Source organism: Dermacentor silvarum, chromosome 5 (assembly GCF_013339745.2).
Source record: "Dermacentor silvarum isolate Dsil-2018 chromosome 5, BIME_Dsil_1.4, whole genome shotgun sequence".
Taxonomy (NCBI): domain Eukaryota; kingdom Metazoa; phylum Arthropoda; class Arachnida; order Ixodida; family Ixodidae; genus Dermacentor; species Dermacentor silvarum.
In genome coordinates, this window is record NC_051158.1 from 187,214,938 (window position 1) to 187,240,900 (window position 25,963).

Sequence of the window (25,963 nt, forward strand, 5' to 3'; positions counted from 1 at the left end):
TTGTCTAGAAAGAGCTGCGTAACGGTTGACAAACGCCTTCGGAAGCCATGTTGCTTAGCATAGTGTAAATTGTCTTCGGCCTACTGAACCAGATATTTGTTAATTACATGTTCAAGTATGCATACGATGCATTTTATCAAGATGGGACGGTAATTACTTAATTTTAGCTTGTCTCCAGCTTTGAAGATCGGAAAAACGCGGGCAACTAACCAGTCATGATAAGGCACCCGTTTGAAGGGAAGCTGTGAATATTTCAACTGAAAAATTAGAAACCCATTCACAGTAACGTTTTAGAAATGCATACGGTTTTTTATCAGGACCAAAACTTTTCCTAACGTCTAGATTTAGAAGTAGTGCTACGATTCCGTCTTAAGAAATAATGACGTCACTGGTACGTTCTTCATTTACCCCAGCTTCTTCTACCAGATATTCTTTCTTAGAGGAAAACACCGTGACAAAGTAGTTGTTAAAAGCCTCAGCCAGCTAAAAGCCTCAGCCATTCGCTACAGACAATTTCATTGACTAAAACAACATGTAGCATTGGCTTGGAAGACAACTACCTCCAAAAATTTTTCGTGTTACAAACCATGTAATCAGTCAACGTAGACAAAAAGAAACAAGTTTGGGTATCTTTCAGCTCTCTTCGCATCTCCGTGCCAAGCCCCAAAATCGTTGCCACTATGTTTTTTTGTTTTTTTTTCGAGCACGTCGCAGTCGACTCTTTAAATGAATAATATTGCGGGTTACCCACGGGCTCGCTCTTCCAATTCGCTTTACTTTCCTAGAAACGAAGCGAAATAAACAATGTGATAACAGGGACTTAAAGTGCTTGCACAATTTATTTACATCTTTTTCCTGTGGAAGCATGTCGAAACCTACTTCCAGAGCATCCAGAATTGATGTGTTATCAGCTTGTTGAAAATCGTACACGTAGGCTGTTCGGGCTTTAGTTAATTTTTCGTTTGTCGCACTAAGGACAACTACTACAGATTTATGGTCTCAAATCCCATCTTCAACAGTGACATCATTGGTGAAAGTTTTATCATACAAAAATAATAAGTCTAGAATTGACTGGCAATGGTCTTGTATCCGTGTTGTACTGCTTGTACTAGGCTGTGGTTTACCATTATTTCCAGCATTACGTCTGCGTGCGAGCGATTTAAGGAGCCTGCAATTCTGCTATTCCCATCAACACCCGGTAGATTGAAATTACCCATAAGTACTATTCTGCTTCGTATATTTGTGATGCACTCAAATAAACATCAATTTTCACACAAAAATCCAGTGAACGTGTTGGTGCTCTATATACTGTAACCGACAGTTATGACACCCGTTTCTAATAAAACTCATTTATTCTGGGCGAACCTGTGCCCGTGAACTCCAGAGACACAACACTCAACAAAAACGCCTGCGAGCGTCGCCTCTTTGAGGTTGTTCTCTTCTTTTTCACCTCCTGTCGCGTGCCATTCATCCGATCCTCGAGCACGAGCCACCGGTCTGGCAGCACGTGGTGTGGGTACGTGCGGCGCAGCGTTGCCTTGCGGTGTCCTGCTTGACGCTTGTGTTGCGGCGGTTCTTCGAGACACAGCTATGATGCTCGGGCGTCCTTTCGTTCTCAGTGTGTTGGCGGCAATACTACGCCGATAAGTAATATAGTCTCACCGAGAAATTGCCGACACCAAACACTTTGATGATCAATGTCCGGGAGCAACTCGTATTTCAACGTTTTTTTCATCAATAGAGCAACACCACTGCCCCTACTCGTCCTGTCTTTTCGAAAAACGTTGTAGCAGCTGGGAAATACCTCAACGCTCTTAATGTGCAACCAAGTTTCCGTTATTCCTATTATATGGGGATCATATAACAGACATACGTTCAAGTTTTTCATGCTTGTTAGGAATGCTTCGTGCGTGAACATTTATAAGCCTTATTTCCTGTGGCTTTTGATATCATACATTGTCGCGAGATGCAGAAGCTGAATATTTAGGCACTTGTACACGAGTATGAGCGCACAGGTCCCATGTGTAGGCCGTTCCATTGGTAAAAAAGCCTGTCATTAACAAGCTTCACCTTCGCGCCAGCCCTTTTATCTGATCGCGCAGAACGCCACAGTTCTTTTCCGTGGCGTTTCAGACGAGTAATCATGCGAAACGTTCACGGTTGTTCCTTTCGGTTTCTTACAGTTCTCCAATATCGCTTTCTCCTTGTCATTTTAAAGCTTCAAAATAACAGGTCTATCTTGGTCCCTCTTCTTTTGCCCCAGCTGATGAATTCTTGCTGTCGATGTCACTTCCACACCGAGGCGATCAGAAAAGATACCCTTCACAACTGCGTTTTCAATTTCTTGTTTTGTTTCATTGGGACTCTCCGGGACTCCGTACACAATAGTGTTGTTCTTCCTAGCCCTGTCCTCTAATTCAATAATTTTCTTTCCTTGTTGTTTAATTGTCTGTTCCAGGTTGCGTACAGTGATTTCGAGACTTTCCAGTCTCGCGCATGTCGTCGCCACTTTATCAAGTTTTTGTTCAAAGAAAGAAAGCTTAGAATTCATTTGTGTTTGTGTCTCGAGAATAAGTTGCAGCAGTTCTTCAGTAGAAGGGCCGGGATTTGTTGCAATATCCCCGCAAAATAAGAGTTTCAAATGAGACCACAAAGAGTTTATCACATCAACACAGTTCACTGGGAGTGGCAGCATAATTAGACACAGATAATCTGACTTAAATTGAATGGGAATAGTAACTAACCTGTAAAACAAGGCATGCGAATTTAGGCAACATGACTGCAGTGCTGCTCCCGCTGAAGAAGTAGCGATGTGGTGAAGGCTTTATAGGCTCCGGAAAGCAAGGTGATGTCTCTCTGCCTGGCAACGCCCAGTTTCCTGGCCTTATGACATCACCGCTTGCAATCTTAAAGTCGAAAAGTCCATCAATGACACATTCCCTTGTCCACTTGAGGCAGCAAAATTGACGGTCAATGGCAGAATCTGTAAAAGAAGCCGTGCGAATTCAGGCAACATGACTGCAGTGCTGCTCCTGCTGAAGAAGTAGCGATGTGGTGAAGGCTTTATAGGCTCCGGAAAGCAAGGTGATGTCTCTCCGCCTGGCAACGCCCAGTTTGCTGGCCATATGACATCATCCGCTTGCAATCTTAAAGTCGAAAAGTCCATCAATGACACATTCCCTTGTCCACTTGAGGCAGCAAAATTGACGGTCAACGGCAGAATCTGTAAAAGAAGCCGTGCGAATTTAAGCAACATGACTGCAGTGCTGCTCCCGCTGAAGAAGTAGCGATGTGGTGAAGGCTTTATAGGCTCTGGAAAGCAAGGTGATGTCTCTCCGCCTGGCAACGCCCAGTTTGCTGGCCATATGACATCATCCGCTTGCAATCTTAAAGTCGAAAAGTCCATCAATGACACATTCCCTTGTCCACTTGAGGCAGCAAAATTGACGGTCAACGGCAGAATCTGTAAAAGAAGCCGTGCGAATTTAGGCAACATGACTGCAGTGCTGCTTCCGCTGAAGAAGTAGCGATGTGGTGAAGGCTTTATAGGCTCCGAAAAGCAAGGTGATGTCTCTCCGCCTGGCAATGCCCAGTTTACTGGCCATATGACATCATCCGCTTGCAATCTTAAAGTTGAAAAGTCCATCAATGACACATTCGCTTGTCCACTTGGGGCAGCAAAATTGACGGTCAACGGCAGAATCTGTAAAAGAAGCCTTGCGAATTTAGGCTACATGACTGCAGTGCTGCTCCCGCTGAAGAAGTAGCGATGTGGTGAAGGCTTTATAGGCTCCGGAAAGCAAGGTGATGTCTCTCCGCCTGGCAACGCCCAGTTTCCTGGCTATATGACATCATCCGCTTGCAATCTTAAAGTCGAAAAGTCCATCAATGACACATTCCCTTGTCCACTTGTGGCAGCAAAATTGACGGTCAATGGCAGAATCTGTAAAAGAAGCCGTGCGAATTTAGGCTACATGACTGCAGTGCTGCTGCTGCTCCCACTCAACGATGCTACCTGGCATTACCGAATATTGCAAGGCCTTGTAGCGGCCGCGAGAGGGCCATAACGTGCAGGCAAGAGTGAGCAGCGAGCGCACCTCCAAACAGGTTTCTCCAAACCGTTTCTGCCCTCCACTTTACCAATAGTGAAGAGAGGAAAGGGCGAGCAACCCAAAGGGTGGCTGAAGCCAAAGAAAAAGAAAAACAGTTGACAGTTGGGATTCACACTGTCGAGTCTCTCTCTCCTCCGCGCGTACTCGCGTCCCAACACTGGTGACCTGGATGAGGCTTAACGACAACTACGTATCAACGCCATGGAGACTACAGCCGACGCACCAGCCATCTTCACTGTCGCCGTTAAGCTACCGCCATTTTGGACAACCGATCCAGAACTCTGGTTTCTGCAAGTGGAATCGCAATTTGCCACCTGACGCATTACTACCAAGCAGACAAAGTACAGTTAAACCTGGATATAACAAAATTGACAAATTCCCGAAAAACTTTGTTATAAAGAGGATTTCGTTTATGCAGGTTCGGCACGAAAATTCGAAAAAGAAACGCTCACCGTATTTACTCGATTCTAACGCACCCTCAATTGTAACGCGCACCCGTTTTCCGTTTTCGTCGAAGCACTCATCCTTGGAATGTCACACCAGGTACCGGTTGCGTGGACGCGTGTCGTTTCGCACAAGCGCGAGGCATCGGAAACGAAGAGCGAGCGTCACGATGGCGTCGTATAGTGTTACAGTAGAACCCCGCTGTTGCGTTCCTGGGGGCTGCGTTTTCCCAACTGTTACGTCTTTTTCGACCGGTCCCGGCACAGCTCACATAGAACCCAATGCATTGGTAACCCCGCTGTTGCGTCGCAACTGTGGGACCGTTCCCGCATCATACGTTGCGAACTGCCACCCCGCGCCGGCCCAAGCGGCCATTTTGACTTTTTATGTCACTTGGCTTGGTGGCTTGACGATGGCATTGGCCGCCCAAAGTGCCGGGGGCGACAACTATGACGTATTTTCGGTTTCCGCCAGCAAAAGTATGGCCCTTGAGATCCGTATTTGCTATATAAAGATGGTGTCTATGACATGTTGTGGCCCCAAAATTGGTTTTGGCTCATAGATATTCCGTATAAAGTCCAAGGGCGATAACGCAGTCGCCGCGCGCCGTATGCTGTATGTGCGAGTGAAAACGTGCGAGGGGAGCCGACGACCGCGTCTAAATATCGCGCACGCAAGAAAAGCAGGGAGGAAGCGTGCCTTCTTCCGTTGCGCTCGAGGCACCGGCGAGGGAGGAGGGAAAGCGGGGCAGCGTTGTACTGTACTCTGGCATCAACTGCATACTGCGCGGCGGCGTGCGGTCGCGCGGACCCTATCTTGAAAGCGATCTGCGTTGGGGCAGAGTCTATAGCAGTGTAGGTGCGTCGGCGGCTCGTACCTTTGTGCGTGCTGTGTGTTCTCGGCGCTCAGTTTGCGTTGAAGTGATAGACAACAGCACGAAGGTCACTTTGCTCGCTTCTCCAGCGGCGCTTCCACACGCCGCCAGCGGTTGACAGCGTGGACATCGAGTGTGATGTGTCACAGCGTGTACCAGCGCGTCCGCAGCATCAACTGGAAAAGGTGAGTGCCAGCTTGGCGGGCTAGGCCAGCTGCAGCAAGCGGCAGGATCAGGTTTGAATGAAGGGAGGGGGAAAGGTCACGCCCGCGGCGGCAAGATCGCTGGGTCGAGGGGTGCAGGCCCGCCTCGCACACGCTCGCATGCGCGCTCACGTGCGCTCGCTTTACATTCCGTCGCGGCGTAGAAGGTGCTTCCGGTTGCTGCTTGCGCAAAAATGACAAAATTTGGGACGAAATCTCTAGTTTGTCGGAGGGGAAAATTCGTTATATTGAGGGGGTCTCCCGCTGCCACTTCGTTACGTAGAGGTCTCAAATACATGTGCTTCTATGGAGTAACGGTGGGGAATAGAAAAACTTCGTTATATCCAGGAATTTGTTATATGGAGGTTCGTTATAAGCAGGTTTAACTGTGTCACCACGTGGTCTGCAGCCTTCCACCTGCAACAGCGAGTGATGTACGGGATCTGCTGGTCGCTCCACCTGCAGCGAACGCACACACAATACTCAAGCAACTGCTGATCGGTCGCCTCATGCCATCAGAGCCTCAGTGACTGAAACAGCTGCTACACAGCGCTGAGCTCGGCGACCAGACCCCTAGCCAATTGTTGCGCCACATGCAACAGCTGCTTGGTACAAGAAATTCACTAAGCCCAGAAATTGTCGCAGCTGGCGCTTTGTAATTGGCTGCGGGAATCCTTGCTCTGCTTCAACCTTGCCGGGGTGAGGCCGAACTCCTGAGCTAGAAATTACGTGTCCCAGGAACGACAGCTCACGTACACCAAGCTCGCATTTGGCCATGTTCACGACTACCCCGTATTCGATTAAGTGATGGAAAACAATGCACAGGTGCTTTATATGCTCAACTTCTGCCACGCTTACCTTGATGACCTGCTAGTTGCAAGTGGCGCACCAGAAGAGCATATATTCCTTACTTTCTTCCTGTTGATCATATTTGACAGTTATGCGAATTCTGTCTGTTCTCTTCAGTTATACACTTTGATGCTTTGTCGTTTCTTTATTAGGTCCCTTGTTATTTGGGAGAGCTTACTACCTACTGGCTGCCTTGGTGCCCTACCTCCTACTTCAATTGCTGCTTTTGAAATCAGCCTAGTTATGGTTTCATTCATGACCTCTGTGTTATATTCATCTTCCTGTTCGAAAGCTGCATATTTGTTTGCGAGTACCAGCCTGAATTCGTCTGCTTTTACCCTGATTGCGTCTAGGTTGACCTGTTTCTTGACTAATTTTACTCCTTCTCTCTTCAAACTGAGAGAAATCCTAGATCTGGTCACTGCCCTTTACCTTACCTAACACTTCTACATCCTGCACTATGCTGGGATCGGCAGAGAGTATGAAATCTATTTCATTTCTTGTTTCTCCATTAGGGCTTTTCCAGGTCCACTTGCTGTTGAAGAACCTGAAGAAGGTATCCATTATTCGAAGTCTACATATTCCTTTCCGCAAATTTGGCCAGCATCTCTCTTCTTCTGCTCCTAGAATGGATGCCGTACTTGCCAATTGCTTGTCCCCCAGCCTGCTTTTTCCCCACTTTTGCATTGAAGTCGCCCATGCAAATTCCCACATATAGTATTTTAAATGTAAGTGCCTTAGAACAATGAATATCCTGAAACTCCTGTCACACAAAACATGGGGTAGTGACAGGAAGTGCCTCATGACCATGCACAAGAGCCTTATAGGCTTGCGTTTAAACTACATCCCTGTAGTTATATCAGTCTGCTGCACCCAGAGCCCTCAAGATGCAAGATTCTGTACACCATCTAGGTGCACCATCCGCCTCTCGACTGGTGCCTTTAGAGCAAGTCCCATACAGAGCCTCTATGTAGAATGAAATTAGTGGTCGCTTCATCTGCAGAGGACATGCTCCAGTTTCTTATACCTCCAGGAAAATCCCCATATAATGTTTATCCAAACTATTCTACGATAAACGATACATCTATACACTTTTTCACAGCCAACCTTCTGTGAGAGCGGCTTTCTCACTGTGTGTAAGGAAATTGAATGAAGACGTGGGTGTTCTGCTCCCTACACAAGAAACAATGGTTCCAGCGATGCTGCTTTCACTATGGCTGTAGCAGGAGATAGTGTGACAATGTCATTTGTTGAAATCATTAAACATGCTCCAGAGATGCATGGCCAGAAATGGTGTTAGGTACAAAAAATTAAGACACGGACAAGAGAATAAAAGACACGGACTGGCACACTGTTTCGTTGTCTGTGCCTTATTTTTTGTGCTTAAAACCATTTTACCCATCTTCCAACTAGACTGACAGCAGACGTTGCCAGAGAAACACATTTGCATGCGCTTTGTTGAACTCCACTGGAAGTACTGTTGCCCACAATTTTACACAGATGCATTGAAGTCACGTTCAGGCCTATCATATGCAGCTGCTGGTCTATCATTTTTAGAATCCAACATCCTGCACCAGGAAACCAGCATCTTTACTGCAGAAGCCTATGCACTGATGGCAGCTGTGAAACATATTAGGAAAACAAAGCTACAAAAAGCCATTACATTCACAGACTCTTTAAGTGTAGTGAAAGCTTTAAAATCACAACACAAACATAAAAATCCTATAAGCAACGATCTTTACATGCTGCTTTGCACAACCTGTACAGGGTGTTTCATTTTAGCTGCATCAAATTTTTAAAAATTTCCTGTGGCATATAGCACAATTATCATTCTTGATCTAAACTACTCGATGAGGTGGCCATTACTTCCTCGAGAAATCAGAATGCTTAATTGAATAAATAACATTACACTAATTAAGTTTTTAATTCAGTATTATAGGCACATCTTTCAATCTATGAATTATAGCCACTAAGTTCGCAAGGCTTGGAATGAATTCTCAGGACTGAACCAGCTTCGAAACTGGTCCAGTCCTGAGAATTCATTCCAAGTGGATACACCTTGCTAACTCAGCAGCTATAATTCGTAGATTGAAAGATGTGCCTAAAATAATGAATTAGAAACTTAATTAGCATAATTATGTTCATTATTCAATTAGTCGTTCTGATTTCTTGAGGAAGTAATGGCCGCCTCATCGAGTAGTTTAGATCAAGGATTATAATTGTGCTATATGCAGAGATCGCAGGGAGAGGTCTTCATCCTGCAATGGACATAAAATATAGGTTGATGATGATGATGATGACAATATGCTGTTTCGTTGTGCAGCCTTCAGTGAAACATACTAGACGAGTTCAACACAACAAAGAATGTCAGAGTTTATTCAGCGCTGCCTTTTGTACATTCCAGAAGAGAGGGAAAGAGGAGAAGGGCAAGACTACATTGCCAACTGCTGATTTATCAAACACGATACATATGACACAGGCCATTTTTAAAAATTTGGTGCAGCTAAAATGAAACACTGGGCCTCCTCGATTATCCGTCTCTGACAGTCCCGGACTGTCCGCGAAGCTACACACGCAACGCTCATTGGCTGAAAGCACTACCTCGGGCAGTCCGGGACTGTCAGGGACGGATAATCGAAGAGGCCCACTCTGTATGTCAAACCAACACATTTTAATTGCTGGGTGCCTGGGCCCAAAGGCATCGAAATAAATGTGCTACTAGATTAAATGGCTAAAGCCATTGCAATGAAAGCTAGCAATTTGTCCATAGCAGTTCCTGCCACAGACCTGACGTCATTCCTGCATAAAAAAGGAGCTATTGGCAGCACTTATGCAATTTCGAAACTTGAATAAGCTCCACGTAATTAAACCCCACTTGGGGAATTGGCCGCCATTATCAGAGTCACGACGATGTGATGTGCTCTTTTGTCGACTGTGAATAGTGCGCATATATGGTACCTATTCTTATCTTTTAACTGGTGCTGAACCTCCCAACCTTTGAGAATTTTTCTGCATCAGTGTGACCGATGCCTTTAGTGTTGTTTGGTGCAAAGCAATTTTTTCTTTTTCTGTTTGTGTGATGTGTTCATTGCTTTTAGGTTGTAATGCATATACAGTATTTCTGTATGGAGCTATTTAGGTTATTATTCTGTTACTGTGTTTTTACTGTCTTTTTGCATATAAGCTCGACTTTAGGGCTATTGAGTGTTTCACCTTGATTAATAAATCAGTTCACACTGCGTGTCTTGAAGTGCCAAGTGAATGATATGTTTACTGAACGTTCATTTATCATTTTGGTTGATATAATAATGCTCATACTTGCTTGCAATGCTTTTTCATTAATATTGAAATTATAGTGCATTGAGTGCTCAATATAAAAATTAAATTCAGCAGTCTCACTTAAAAACGTTTTATTGCTGCCATTGAAAGATCATTTTATAACTGATATTCATCAGCATTTAAAATTTATTGCCAGTTTTTGACATTCATGAGCATTCTTACATTGGTAAAGCTTTGTTACTGGCTCTTCTGCAGACTATATTGTGGCAAGTTCTTCCTGTAATATGTGCATGAAATCTCTTCCTGCTATGTATGCTTGAAGCAAAGAAATTTTATTTCTTCTGCGGCATTGTAAATCCTTTATATGTGGCATGAGTGAAGGATGAACCTGACGGTAAGATTGGGTAGGTTCTTTCTTATAATTCTGCCTTGTAAACAGAATGATACGTAATTGGGTGATCCAAATCTTATGCCCTTGTCACAGGGAGGCATCATGACTTCCCACCAACGGTCAAGCACGAGGAGTTGCAGCAGGGCCAACTCTACCATTGTGACTGTTGCAACTATGCGACTGCCAGGTTGTCCGCTCTCATTGTACATGAGTGCAGGTGCACAGGTGAGAAACAACTTTACTATCATTACTGCCCTTAGAGCTTTTCACACAAAGGCAGCTTTAAGTGCAGGCTGCTCCTGTATATTGACCCATGGGAACATGGAATCTCAGTGCCTCAACAAGGTAAAAAAAGTGCCTTTTTTTGGTACACCTGATAGATTAGGCAGAACTGGAACTGGTAGCTCTAAATATATGTGCAGTAAGCTGCATGGAAAGTTTGAGCCTCAGGGAGCGCAAGTGTGACTATATTTTGTTATAGACTGAACTGTTATAGACACGTCACAGGATATCCATCACGATTTAACAAGGTGTTACACAATGTTGAGATCTGACTGGCTATATTGGAGGCATGCAAATTTATTTGTTGTGTCCATGTCCATGTGTCCAGTGTCCACATTCATGTGGTAATCCTTCATGGGCAGATGCAACGTTAGAAGTCCAAAAGAACTTTGGCCAAGTTGGTGTTTGGGCTTTTACTATACATATTGAACATGGCTCATAGTGTAAGAGCATGAAGCAAAGGCTTTCGTTATCTTGCTCCATGTTCTTCTATTTTGCACAAAGGATAACATGTAGAAAAAGTTCCAAGTGCTCATCTGTCAACTATGCCTTAAAAATACCACGTATGAGGCTGGACCCAAAAGTAACCAGAATCTAACATGGTCTGCACTTGCCTCCCTTGTTATGCATACACCTGTTTAGGTTATGTTAGCTTACACATCTACAGCCTTAATTCGCATTGCTCCTTTGCTCTTGGCAGAGGGAGGCGTATGTTTTCACCATTGCTTGATAGTTGCAGAGTGCGTGTCAAATTCTTTTCTTTTGGCCAAAACTGCAATTGAAGATGTCGTGCTTCGTTAAGCCTATAAGGACGACACTGTGAGTGAAGGCTAGGTCTGCAAGTGGTTTTCCTGGACGAAGAATGGCGCGATGTCGGTCAAGGACAAGCCATTTCCTTGCTGGCTCTTCATGTCTTGAACTGATGAAAGCATTGTTGAAGTTCTGCATGCGATCAACAAGGAGATATTCACTGATGAATTCTCGTGTAAGATAAATTTGCCGTGGTGCCCGTGAATCATAACTAGAGCCCCTAACTCTATGCGGTGGATATTTTGAAATTCTGCAAATCAAGATAGAGGAATCTGCAAAATTCCACGGCAACATTGAACAGACATAAGGTACATACCAACGTTACTAGATCCTTTCCCAGTTGTCAAACTCCGCCTGAACCGCCCCGGAAACATGACCCCTCTCCGTTTGCTGTCTCCAGGGGGCGCTGCCGCCACGGTCAGCCCGATTGGCAGGTCGGCTCGCAGCTAAACACGCAGCCTCCCTCTGCAGTTCAGCGCGGTAACGGATGTTGTCCATAGGTTCTGCATGCTTTTTCGGCTAACATTTTTCTTGTATTAGAGACAAATTGGTTGCTATTATCCAGAAAACCGGGAAAAGTTGAGTGGGCGACCCGTATTACTCGCGATCTTCCGATTAGCGCGTACCGCGAACGCCCGGCTGCAGCCTCGGTTCAAAATGGCTAGAATATTTCCGCACAACGTTTACACACTCCGCCACTCGCAAGCGTGGTTGCTTGTGCTTGTTGGTGTAACAATTAGCGTCTTGATAACGCGAACTACCGGCGAGGACAAGAGAAGGAAGACGAGGACTGAAAGCGCTTGCACTTACCTTTACTGCAGCCTAGCACCTAGCTTTGCAGCGGCCACAGCGAAAAAAAGTATGTACGGCCTGACAAACATTTATTTCACGCACAAGCATGAGTACTTCACACATTCAAAGAACACAAAGAATCTCATCTGGTTGTTGCGTGATTTATCACAGTAGGCGCGCCTTTTTGCTCGCTATTGCCACTTTTTCGCGGCTTCCCAGACGGCGGTTCACATCCCGCGAGTATAAATGCATGCGGGTGATGACGAAAAAGTTCAACACTTGGCACGTGAATGCAGCATTGTGCTGGTCACAGCCAAGTCGAGAAAGGTGGTGCTCCTCTTCCAACACTTTCCAAAATATGTCCCCACAGAGACCCTCCTTGTCCAGACAAGCTGAAATTTTCATGAATGTCAACATCTTCTGTGTTGGATGCTTTAAGCTGCCTTGCTTGAAGCTCCTGTAGTCAGTTAAATAGCTGTCAGAAGCAAGCACTGGCGTGGTGGAGCTGATGTCCTCTATGCAGAGATGGCATGTTGCATGCTTGGTGAACTTGTGTATGACGTAGCCACACAGGTAGTATACAACAGTGTCCTCCACATCACCCCTGTAATACGTATGGTCGCTTGGCCCTTGCTCAGATGCATCAGCAGAAGCAGTGGTGATTTCCAATATTTTGGCTTCCACTATGTCGTGCAGGTGGACTTTCTCTTCTTGGTGGGCATCCTTTGTTCTCTTGAGTGTGTCAGTAACACTAATGAGCACAGAACATGGTGTGCCTTGCACACTACCACGCAGAGCTGTCTTTATCGGTGTGTAGAGGCTGAGGAGGCGGAATATTTGACTGAAGTTGACAACAGTCGGGTGAGATTCGTCACCTCCAAATGAGCGTGCCAGCCCGAAGTGTCGCTGAAACAGAAATATATGGCTTTGAGTTGCACTGACATCTGCTAACAAAATGCACCAAGTAAAAACAAGAATGGCACGCTTACCTCCAAGGGGTCCTGATTTAACTTTGCCGTAAGGACATAGTGGGCACCTTGAGTCAGCAAGTATTCAATGATGTCTATGGTAGACAGCAAAGTGACTCTTAAAGACTGTGTTGTTTGCTGTGACGCAAAAAGCTTCAGGTTCTTTTCGACTGAATTTCGTTCTGTCGTGTTGAGCATCTCCAAGAAGGCTTTTAGGATCTGAAAATATTAGTTTCGTGATGTTGACATGCTCAACAATGTGAGCGCTCAAGAACATGCAAGGCCCAATCAGGTGAATAGGGGTCCAGTAATCACCTGTATTTCTTTCGAGTGGCGCCTCACTCCTCTCGATGGTAGCTTGATGTTCAAAGCATCAAAAAGATATCCTGGTGAATGTTTCAGTGCCTTCAGAGTTTTCCATGCCTGGCACTTTGGCTTCTCTGTACAGCTTGATGCCAACTGCTGTGCTACGGCTGAACAGCTGTTAAGAAAGCGCATTTGTGATCAGATTAATGAACACAAACAGCATGCAACGAGTAACACGCATAGACTATAGTAGGCAAAATACCTGGGTGGCAAGCCTGACACTCATCTTCTGAAGGTTGTCAGGCGCAACATGGGCTCGCGTCAGTTTTGGCACGACTCGTAGGTGTTTGTCTTTTTCTGTGTCGAACAGCGTGACGTAGTGGCCAAAGTTGATCTGATGATCACCTGCCTGGAAATAAGAAAGTTAACGATTAAAACCTAATTCAAAACATTTGCATTTTTGTCTTTTTTTTTCTTACCAGTCCATAAGTATGCTTCTTCAGATGATTTCTGATGCATTTTATGATGTGTGGGACATCACAAATGAAATAGATCCTCTGAGAAGGCTCCCAAGGGTGCGTTAGGCGGCTTGAAAAAGTGCCTCTTCTCAGCTGCAACCCTCGCAGAGTCGTAGCCGCTTTTGCAGCCGGTCACAAAGCAACGTGGCATTACTTCTCACTACACAGGCACAGCAGTCATTGAAATCCTAAGACTATGCACGGGAAATCAAAGCAAACGCGAATGATAACAACATAACCAAAACGCTGCGGTCGTCTTTAGCAACGTTGGCCATGCAGTCCAGCCGGGCAAACAGTGTCGCGCGCGCCCCCACGCGGCGCTCAATGGAAAGGCGTCATGCGCAGCGGCGGAGTTTGAGAACTGAAAGAAGGATCTAGTAACGTTGGTACATACATGTAACAGCCGCCATGTTGGATTTTCCGCTGGCTTGGCCGGGCTTAGCTTCCTGTGCCCCCCTGTATAGCCTTAAAGATCAGAAGACGCACGCTATCCTCCCGTCTCTGAGGCCATGCCCGCTCTTCCTTGGCCGACAAAATGTTCCAAAAAGCGGCACTTGCTTTTTTTTCCGGTCAGCTCAGCACTATTTTCATAATCACTTAAGCAGAATCCGTTTTTTTTTTTTCCAAGTTTCAGTTGCGCCGTAAGCTGTGTGCGGCTGAAAGCTTGCGAGGGTCAGCCGGCAACTGCAATTTAATCTCGCGCATGCGAGAGAGGAAGGCGACCAGAGGCGTGTGGACTTCGTTTGCTCGCGGGGCCTTCGTTCGCTCGCGGGGCACGGGGAGAAGGCGACGGAGACGGTGGGGAGCTGCGTTCAGCTCTTGCGGCTGCTGCCGACGAAGCTACCGCCCAGGCACCGTATTTTGAAAGCGATCTGCGATGGGTACAAAGGGCGTATGCCAAGTGCCAGTAGCTTCATATGCGCAGTTTTTTTTTTTGACGTTCGCGTTGAAGTGAGAGAATAGACAGCACGAAGGTCAATTTGCCCGCGGTCATCGAGCGAGATGTGTTCATGTCAGTAGCACACCCAGGATCTCTGCCAGGGGGGGGTTGACAGTTGGCGAACACCATCTAAACAGCACTAATTTCAATTTCTTCACGGGAAATTGTCAAAAAATACACTTTTTGCGAGTGTGCAGACGATTGCGTGTCTTACATCTTAGTTGCAGTACTCAAATGCGCAAGGAAAGAAAAGGGGTTAAACAAAAGGGGGGGTTAAGTCAGCCTCAGGGGGGGGGGTTACAAACCCTGAAACCCCTCCCCCCCCCCCTCATCGGTGCGCCACTGGTTCATGTAACCTGTGCACGCGTCACATTGTGCTTATTTAGTTAGTAAGCGCATATTTACAATTTTATGCAGCCGATAAAACTAACATCCTTACTTCGTATCGCTGTCTATTAATTTGCTATCGCAATTGATGCTCCGCCTTTTGGCCGAAACTGTGACATTTTTCTTAAGCCGCTCTAAGCCTCAATTTTTTTCTGTTGGGGGGAGGGGGGGGGGCGCGAGTTTTTCGGACTTCAGTTTTTCGGACTATTTTTCAGTCCCCGCGAAGTCCGGAAAATCGGTCGGCTACTGTAGCACCATCTTGTGAAAACTGTGAGAAACAGCGTTTTGCTGCTGCTTCAAAAAGCAACTTTAAAAAAATCGCATTTCTGCGAAAAAACATCAATTCCATGATTTTTCGTGGAATCGCGGAAAGCTAGGGCCTCTAATCATAACTTATGTTTTGCATGTCTCAAATATGGCCACTAAACCTCTAGTAGAGTGTACTAGAACTATTGAGTGGCGCGACCGAAGCCGGCGCGCCTTGCATACCGCGTCCCCTGTTTTGGAGAAAGTAGCGGTGGCGCTGGCGTCGCCCACTCTTGAAGCAAGCGGGTGCGCTCTGGCCTGTGATGGCTGTGTGCGTGCGCACGTGCGAGCTCTGCGGCACATTTGTGACTAAAACAAACAGGGGGGGGGGAGTAGCGTTTAATTCGCTGTTATACACCTGGGTGCAAGGCTGGGTACGCTCGCACGGGCCAAGACCGCAAGGTATCGCTTTTTAAAGCTCCCAGAGATGAAGAGCGACTACTTGCGTGGGAGAGAAATGGGTGCAGACTTAATAAGCTCGTCGGCACTGATTGCACTGTGTCCGAGCTTCACTTTTAGCCTCATTTCACCGTGAGAGACTACGGGCACATAACGGAACAGAAGTTCGAGTGCCAAGGATGAAACCAATTCTTCGACCTGACGCGGTGCCGACTATTTTGCTGAAGGTGCCTTGATATCTAACCAATAAAACACCGACACCGCGGTCACTGACGCAACGGCGTCAGTTCGTGTCTGATGACGTCGAAATTTGTTGCATTGCAGAGAGAATGCTTATTTAAGCAACCATGTGTAGCAGAATTACGATTTCAGACACTCTTTACGGAGACCCACGAAGGAGAGCGCATTAAAGAAAAAAAAACGGAACAAAGCTTAGAAATCTTTAAATCTGCTTTAAAAACAGATATCGCAGTTGCGTGAACTGCATCTGTTAGAGCATCTCGAGCGGAAAAATGTTATATATCAATGTACAGCTTCAAAGAAATATTTACAATGTTTACGAACATTTTGGAAAATTCCTGCTAAGAAATTATGGGTGTCTTTCAGGGCAGTGTATAATACATCAATTTTGCGCACTGCGTATATCCAAGTATACAGATGATTGCAGTATAAAAATTTTTGACATTTTTGTTTAGTACTTAGTTAAATTTGATGCTTGCCTTTTGCTTTAGTTTAACAATATTTGTATAAAATATATTGCCAGCTTTAATAAACATTCTGCTTCCTACACTTTGATCATTTGAAAGTTTTATTTCAAAAGGCAACAAACCCCATCAAGAACGGTGCAGTGGATGCCGAGCAAATTGATATTTTCTTTTTTTGCATGCACTTAGGTATAGGAGGTAGGTGTAAGCTTCTTGCAGTTCGAATAAGGATTCTGATTACAGACAATATCTATACCTTCGGCAGAATTTCGACTAAATGAAAAAAAATTATACTAAAAACGTGTGCTCGTTTATTTTTCTCGGGTGAATATACGTTTCACTGTCTAACAAATGTTATCGCTCCGTGTAGGACGCATGTATCGAAAGTTTCTCGAATGTTATCGATAGTTTTATCGGCTGTCTGTTAATTGTCACCAAACCTTTCGTAATCTGATTGCATGTATGTGCGACGCGAATTGTGTAGTATTTTCTGGAAGACACGCTGGCACCAGCGATTACTCTGGAACCTTCGATGATTCATGCGTAGAGAAAGAGTCAAGTATAAAAGCCGACGTGCTCGACCCGCTGATCAGACTTTCAACTGCGTTCGCCGCTATCGTTGTACTTTGAATGTAGCCGGTTTTCCTGGGCACAGGTTCTCCCACTGAAGAGTTAGTTTTGCCATTCATGGTTTTGCTGCTGTATTCTCGACCGTCACTATCACTTGACAATACAGTTATTGCAATATACTGCTCACGCACTCAGCTGTGCTCATTAGAATGCGTCTTGTACAGGAAAATTTATAATTAAGCAGGCAATAAAATGAATGACGGGCATTGATCGCTCCAATAGCAACGTTTGATCCAATTTCCAAGCAGCAGGTTAATAATACGTTTTCTATAATAAGGTTATTGTCGCGCTTCACCAATCATCTTACAATCATTTTGCGCGTCATAAAAAAAAGAAAAAAAAACCTCTCCGATCATGCCAGGTGCTCGCCCGGCGCAGAATAATTGTAGCCGGGACAGTAATGTAGTTCAGTTGCGATGAAACATTAATTTCTACGTTCCTTTCGTGGAAACTCTCCGTTTCTGCAAACGCACCGACAAGCTGCCGCCTGCGAGGCCGGACGACGCTTTCAAGAGTGGTCGACTACAGCGCTGCCGCTACTTTTCCGCACGAAAAGGCCCTCTCCACGGCCGCCGGTCGCGCCACTCAAAATATTCTAGTACACTCTACCTCCAGTAGTCGTTGAGGATCAGTTGCTGGGCCAATGATTCTTGACTCGGTTTTTCATAATTTGTAGAAAACAGTGACAATCCTCAAACGCTCCAAATTTTCTCACTTTGTAATTTTTCACTATTCAAAAAAATATTTCATGGTGAAAATATGGGCGGATTTGCAAACTTGGTTGTTAACCTTTTCAGGGTCAATGGCGTACATGTACGTCCTCCACGAACACCTTCAAAATGGTCAATGACGTACGTGTACGTTATCGCTTGTACATTTAAAAAGTGCTCCTCTTTCGATCATTTCTTTCACTTGACATGTGCTGCCACTCGACGGAAACACGTGGAATTTTTTATTTGCGCCAATGCCGCTCCTTTTTTTTATGGCTATCGCACGTGGAATTTTTTACTTGCGCCGATGCCTTTCCTTTTTTTTATGGCATCTGCGCGTCAGCTATAGCTTCCGCATCAGGGAGCGCGCGCACGCGCGGTACCGGTGGCAAGTTACGGTTTTCTCCTGCGGCGGATCCTGCTTGTTGCCTCGCTAAACTGATGGCTAGACATCTGGTTTCAAATCTCTCAAAGGGTGACCGCTTGTTACTCGATCGTTTATCACCCCCCGCGGCGCAATTACACCTGTTCCCAGGCACGCGCATATATACACAAACGATGCTGCCGTTTTTGCGTTTCCTTTTTTGGAGACCACAAAAGCTCTATAGCACCTTGTTGGCGATAAGACAAAGGTTTCTTACTTGTTTCGGTTTCCGGACGTGCACACAACTATTTTTCAGTGCACTTATCTTCTTATTCATGAATAAACATTGTGTATATTACAACACAATTTTTTCCTCACTTTACTGTCACTCTAAAAAAAAATTAAGACCATATTTTTTCTAAATAGGTTCTTTCGAAGAATTTAAATCAGCAGTAAAAAAAAATCGACTGTGGGGGGTCACATTTGGCAAAAAAATTCGAACCTCAAAGGGTTAAGTATCCGAATACAAAATTATTGAGCAAATCATAGGGTCCACCAGCCATGCCTTGTTCTATCATTCTGAAATAACCCTTAAGACCTATCGAATAAAAAGGGAAAGCTCGTCATTAGCTTTAGTATCTATGTTGTTTTTTGCCATTTCATAATAACTTCTACTTTTCCTTTATTTGTGCAGCATCAGGGCCTTCTATTTCTCCATCAACAGCCGAGGGTGACCAGGGATGCCTCTGCAGCCGTCACCTCTGCGAACATCAAACTAAATATCTGCATGACCTTGAAATGCACACCAGGATTCATACTTGCGAGGGTTCGTTTAAATGCCATTTGAGCCCTCAGAGCTTCTCGCAAAGGTCCATCGTGAAAGGACATCTGCGCACCCACACATGCAAGAAGCCATTTCAGTGCTCTTCGTGCCCTCAGAGTTTCTCACGAAAGACCACTTTGAACACACATCTGCGCATCCACACGGGTGAGCGTCCCTTTAAATGCCATTTCTGCCCTCAGAGCTTCTCACAAAGGTCCACCCTGGAAGGACACCTGCGCACCCACACATGCGAGAAGCCATTTCAGTGCCCTTCATGCCCTCAGAGTTTCTCACGAAAGACCACTTTGAACACACATCTGCGCATCCACACGGGTGAGCGTCCGTTTAAATGCCATTTCTGCCCTCAGAGCTTCTCACAAAGGTCCACCCTAAAAGCACACCTGCGCACCCACACATGCGAGAAGCCATTTCAGTGCCCTTCGTGCCCACAGAGTTTCTCACAAAAGGCAAATTTGAACACGCACCTGCGCATCCACACGGGTGAGCGTCCGTTTAAATGCCAATTGTGCCCTCAGAGCTTCTCACAAAGGTCCACACTGACAGCACACCTGCGCACCCACACCGGCGAGAAGCCATTTCAATGCTCTTCGTGCCCTCAGAGTTTCTCACAAAAGACCAGTTTGAACTTACACCTGCAAATTCACACAGGTGAAAAGCCATTTTCCTGTCCCTCATGCCCTAAGAAATTTCGGAATAGTGTAGATTTTAACAGGCACCTGCGCATCCACACAGGCACCTGCGCATCCACACAGGCACCTGTGCATCCCCACAGGTAAGAAGCTATTTTAGTGCCCTTTTTGCCTCGGAGTTTCTCATACAGAACCAGTTTGAACATACACCTGAAAATCCACACACGCAAAAAGCCATTTCACTGTCCCTTGCGCCCTAAGACATTCCGGAATAGTGTAGATTTTAACATGTACCTGCGCATCCATACGGGTGGAAAGCAATTTCAGTGCCCTACGTACCCTCAGAGTTTCTCGCATAAAAGCCATTTGACCGTACACCTGCGCACCCACACGGGCGAGAACCCATTTCAGTGCCCTTCATGCACTCGGAGATTTTCGCAGAAGAGTGCCATGAAGCGACACCTGCGCACTCATACAGGTGACCGACCACACCGCTGCACCGTCTGCTCCGTCTTTTGTGCGGGCTGATGTCTTGAGTGAACATAAAGAAAGAAAACACCCTGACACTGTAGATTAAGTCAACGGCCATGTTGAACTAGCCTGAATTAGGAATCTATAGAACAGCAGCGGTAGTTAAATGCTAGAGCACCTGCCTTGTGTGGTAGGTCCTGGGTTCGAATCTCGGTGTAGCAGGAAACGCACTGGTTTTTCAAATGTGTTGAGATGTACAACGACCTCGCGCTAGGTTGTTTATGTGTGTTCTCTGAAAGGACTGAAAGGCACCCCTGAAAAGCCGGACTTCCCTGAAACGCCTCCCTTAGCTTATAGCCGTGCTTCCTACCCACCGAGCCGCTGCTGCAGTCCTGACTTCTGACCTATTTCACAGGCAGATATGCTACCTAGGTCTCGATTGCAGGCCGTATGCATTTTTTAATGGAATCAAACTCGTTATTTCGGGGATATTTGGCCGCACATTGCACTCTCGGAGCCCCGCAAAGGTGTGACGCAAAAGAGCAAAAATGGAGCTAGCATCCAACCTAAACGGAGCGGCGGAGTCCGCATCACCGTAGTTATCAGCATAAATCATACATGAACGATAGGAATGCCAGAATGCTTATTGCCTATTTGTGCCTGTATAGCCTTCATTCTTGCGTTCACTGCAGCTTATAACAATTCATTCATTCGTGTTCATTCATAGATGTGTTGGCACCATCCATCATTGCATCGATAGCAACCATGATTTCATTCACAGCACTTGCGGCAAACAGTAGTTTGGTTTTCACTCAGTAACAACGGTTGCGCACGCAATGTCACAAACACAGCGGCAGCGGTCGAGGATGAGCTCTGGCTACATTGCGATAGACGGACAATCTGTTGGCGACCGACTCGGGGGCGGAAAAATAATTGGGATGTCCACGTGGCGGTGAAATGCGTGTCTTGAATGGAAACGTGGCCGCCCTGCAAAGGAAGTCGCGAGGCCTTAGCTGCTGCGAGCACTGATAAGTCATGCAATGACGAGAATTGCAGCTTTCACACTGCATTTCTGCAAAATAGGAACAGGATTTGCTGATTCATTCTGTAAATAAAAGCATGTTGCCCTAGTAAGCATGTGTTTATTATTTTGTTGATACCCTCGATAATTAGGCATTCGGTTAATTCAGAGGTTCTTTTTCTCGGTACCGTGAAATCCGAAATAGCGAGGCTTTATTGTATACTAGTACAAGCTAACTACAGCTTTCAAAAAAAAATTAAAAGGAAGTTTCAGATTCTTGAACAACCTTGCCAGGCTTCAGCACTATGTGACATCATGGGCCACCTTTCATAAAATTAATTGGAAAGTTGTTATTGCGAAAACGAAATACTTGAAAGAAATATTATCAAATGCACTTCCTTTACTTTTAAATGAACATAATAGAACTGGAATTGATATTTTAACCACTGTACAACGAAACCTAAAGATTTCTTTTTCTCGATGTCACTAAGTAATTTCCATCTGTGTAGTAGCGAATCGACACATCACTTTTACTTCCTTAATGCACATAAGTTTTTGTTTGATCTATGCATTTTGTCGCACTCTTTTTTGGTTTGCTATCTGGGTAAAGGGACAATACAGGCAAATATTAAGTCAAGTTAAAGTGATAAATTAGTGCACGAGAAGCTCCAAGGCATCAAAATTATCACGGACAGAGCCTTAGTTATCGAGAAATTGAGGTAAATGCAGGACACGATTGGAGACTCCCCCGGGACATTCAAGTACTTTCCCGATGATGAAGGCACTCCTCATTTGTATTCTGTCACTAGTAGTCAACCACTCGGTATATTAACATCGTTGTATTGCATTATTAGGTAAAAGAAATTGCTTCTTGTGCAGTTCTATTTCATTTTTTATTTTCCTTTAAACAACGCATTGACATAACCTTTAACAACGACACGGGCGGTCGAAATGTTTGTTTTCACTCGACTCCGCACCGCCTGCACTCTCGCGTTTCAGTAGTTTCGTTATCGCGTAGTGCCGTGCTGGTCTTGCTGACTCGCGAGACTCGCGCAAACTGCAAATAACAGAGAATTCCACTTTCATGTGATGTCGCGGCATGCCTGAACGGTCCACGCCACTCAACCAAAACCAGCTTCAGCGGCGAATCCGCCGGTCTACTGTCTTGGCTCGGTTTCTGCGTGGCCGCATGTTTGCGTTTTGTGCAAAAAACCATACTGCCATCTGTACGGCATCGTTTTACCCACAGACGGCAGCAAAGAGTGGTGATGGCATATGCCTAGGGTTGGGTAGCAGGAGATTTGAATTGCGATAAAGGTCATCATCAATAGCCTATATTTATGTCCACTGCAGGACGAAGGCCTCTCCCTGCGACTTCCAATTAACTCTGTCTTGTGCTAGCTGATTCCAACTTGCACCTGCAAATTTCCCAACTTCATCACCCCACCTAGTTTTCTGCCGTCCTCAACTGTGCTTCCCTTCTCTTGGTATCCATTCTATAACTCTTATGGCCCACCGGTTATCCATCCTTCGCATACATAACCTGCCCAGCTCCATCTTTTCCTCTTAATGTCAACTAGAATATTGGCCACCCCATTTGCTCTCTGATCCACACCGCTCTCTTCCTGTCTTAACATATGGGGCAGAAACTTGGAGGTGAACAAAGAATCTCGAGAACAAGCTAAGGACCGCACAAAGAGTGATGGAATATGCGATGAAGGTATTTGCAAGCAAATATGCAGCTTTAGAACAGCAAGATGAAGATAACATAGAGGTAATGAATGAAACCGTAACTAGGCTGATCTCAGAAGCAGCAATTGAAGTGGGAGGTAAGGCACCAAGGCAACCAGTAGGTAAGCTCTCCCAAGTAACGAAGGACTTATTTAAGAAACGACAAAGCATGAAGGTGTCAAACTCAAGAGATCGGATAGAATTCACTGAACTGTAAAAACTGATCAACAAGAAGAAAGTAAGGGATAACAGAAATTATAACATGAGAAAGATTGAGGAAGCCGTAAAATATGGACGCAGCACAAAATCAGTGAGAAAACTTGGCATTTGGACAAGGCGAGATGTATGCACTGAAAGATAAGCAGGGTAATATTGCCACGACGAGCCTGCGTCTAGCTACTTGGGTTTCACTCGAACTTTTACTAGGGTACGGAAATCATACTACTGGCCAAAACTCGCCACTTGTGTTAAACGATATGTCCAAGCCTGCTGTGAATGCCAGCGCCTAAAGTCTCCAAATGTGAAGCTTGCGGGATGGTTGAATCCTATCGAGCCGCCTTGAGGGCCCTTCGATCAAGTCGGCATGGACCTCCTGGGCCCGTTTCCGTTGTCTACTTCCGGAAAGAAGTGGATAATCATCGCCACAGACTATTTAACCCACTATGCTGAAACAAAGAATCTTCCTAAAGGCACAGCTTCTGAGGTTGCACAGTTTTTTTGTACAGAACATTGTACTACGCCATGACGCCCCATCCTGTGTCATCACAGATCGAGGAGCGGCGTTTACGGCAAGGCTGCTAGCAGAAATTTTTCAACTGAGTTACACCACGCACAGAAAGACAACTGCCTATCACCCTCAAGCAAATGGCTTGACCGAAAGGCTTAACAGAACGATGACCAACATGCTGTCGATGTGCAGTCGCGATCAAAAGTTTGGCGACCGTGATTCCAGCAAAAAATTTAAATATATTCAGGTGTAGCTGCGCGGCCTGAAATTGGTTTAATGCATCGTATTGGCCAAACAAGCGCGCGTATGCTTGCGCACTTGATTTCAGCTGGAATGCCCAGGCTGCAAAACAAAAATTAAAAATCGTCGCACCTTTGGTCTCTTAACTGTTGATTGCGACTGTACATAGACGTGCAGCATAAGACGTGGGACAAGGTACTACCGTACGTCATGATTGCGTACAACACCACTATGCAAGAGATCACACACTTCACGCTATTTTCTCTTGTTTACGGTCGTGAAGTTCAGACTATGTTAGAAGCCATGTTACCATGTGACCATTCTGACAATTTTGATGAAGATACCGAGCGTTTCGTGCAGCGTGCCGAGGAAGCACGCCAACTGGCTCGCATGAACATCAGAAAACAACAGTGTATTGACGCACGACAGTACAACCTCTGCCACCTACGAGTTCAGCACCAACCGGGTGACCAAGTGTTAGTTTGGACCCCTGTTCACCATAAAGGCTTTTCGGAAAAACTTCGTCAGTACTTCGGCCCTTACAAAGTGCTTCGGCGAGTGAGTGACCTCAATTATGAAGTTCTTCTGGACGGCACCCAGCTAGCACGACGCTGACAACCGCAGCCCGAGATTGTACACGTCATGCGGTTAAAACCATATCACACCCCATAATAGTCATGGTTTCCGGACCATTACGTTTGGTCTGGGACAAGACATTCTGCCCATCAATGTTTTGTTTAGCATCGAGTCGATGCTCTTCTTGGAGGAGGGGTAATGGCACGTGCTTGGTCCACTTTCTCCCAGAAGACGAGGACGGTCTAGTTCTCGAGCTAGTGCCTTGGTCTTTTGGCGGTGCAGCGCTTCCCTTTTGGCGATTCGGACTTACCTTAACGGCCTCTTTTAGAAGTCGCTTGTTCATTAAACATGAAAATATCATCAGCAATTTTGATGACATAGTAAAAACAGTGGAAGAATTCTATACTGACCTGTACAGTACTCTGAGCAGCCAAGCTACTTTCATATGAAGAATAAAATTGGGTTGGAGTGCATAACTAGCGATAAAGTTAGAAGGGCCTTGCAAGACATGACCAGAGGAAAAGCTGCTGGAGAGATGGAATAACAGTCAACCTAATCAAAGATGGAGGAGATATTATACTTTAAAAGTGTGGGAAGACGTGATGGCATTTGGTTGCCCACATTTATTTATGCATTATCACAGACGCTGTTGCTCTTGCCGCCATTCTTGCCGTCTTGTCGCCGTTCAACTCTCGCGCTCAGCTCGAACGCGCGGAGCAGCCGAGGTGCAACATCGTCGTCGTCGAGACGCTGACGGCTCGCCATAGGGCCCCCCCTCTAGCGAGGTAGCCAGTGTGCGAAGGACCGATCTCTATGAGCAGCTGGTAGGTTCTGCTGTTGCGAAGCTAGTTCGTCTCGTGTTTGTGGATGGCTTTTCGTCTTTAGGAACGGCGTCGATGTTGAGGAAGGCCGGCTTTATGCGGTCAACGGAAACACTGTCTTCGCGTCCATTAAGAAGCAGGATGAAATACTTTGGGCAACGCTTGACGACATGAAAGGGCCCGTCGTAAGACGGCTGCAGTGGTGGTCTGCCTGCATCGTGCCGTACGAATACGTGTGTACAATCACGGAGAGCACGACTGGTGAAAGATGGGCGTGAGTGTTGATGCGGCAGAATAGGAGACACGTCTCTCATGGCATTCCCGAGGCGGCTGGCATAATCGGCAACGTCCAGTGGTGGTATAGGTGACGCTTTGAAAAACTGGCCAGGAAGCCTTAAGGTCATGCCAAAAACGAGCTCAGCTGAGGAGCAGGACGCGTCCATACGTATCGTGCTGCGAAGGGCGAGGAGGACGAGTGTTAGTCGCTCCGTCCAGGGTATCAGTGATCGTGAGGCCATGAGCGAGGCTTGAGTTTACAGTGAAGTCGCTCAACCATGCCGTTCGACATCGGGTGGTAGGCCGTCGTCTTGATGTGGTTGACACCAAGCATCCGGGACAAAGTGCGGAAGAGCGCA

The 25,963-nt window shown here is 45.8% G+C and overlaps 1 protein-coding gene across 5 annotated transcripts in view; it reads left to right on the top strand.

Moving 5' to 3' along the window:
- LOC125945256 (zinc finger protein 239-like) overlaps nucleotides 1-24,085 on the top strand; it is a 57,569-nt gene extending 33,484 nt beyond the window's left edge. For 4 of the 5 annotated variants that reach the window (XM_049666942.1, XM_049666944.1, XM_049666941.1 and 1 more), the window contains 2 exons: nucleotides 10,246-10,377; nucleotides 18,963-24,085. In XM_049666942.1, the coding sequence (XP_049522899.1) occupies nucleotides 10,246-10,377; nucleotides 18,963-19,888 (1,058 nt within the window). In that variant the 3' untranslated portion in view covers nucleotides 19,889-24,085. The remainder of the gene's footprint in view (nucleotides 1-10,245; nucleotides 10,378-18,962) is intronic. The other variant, XM_049666945.1, reaches the window with a different exon arrangement.
- Nucleotides 24,086-25,963: the final 1,878 nt, after the last annotated feature.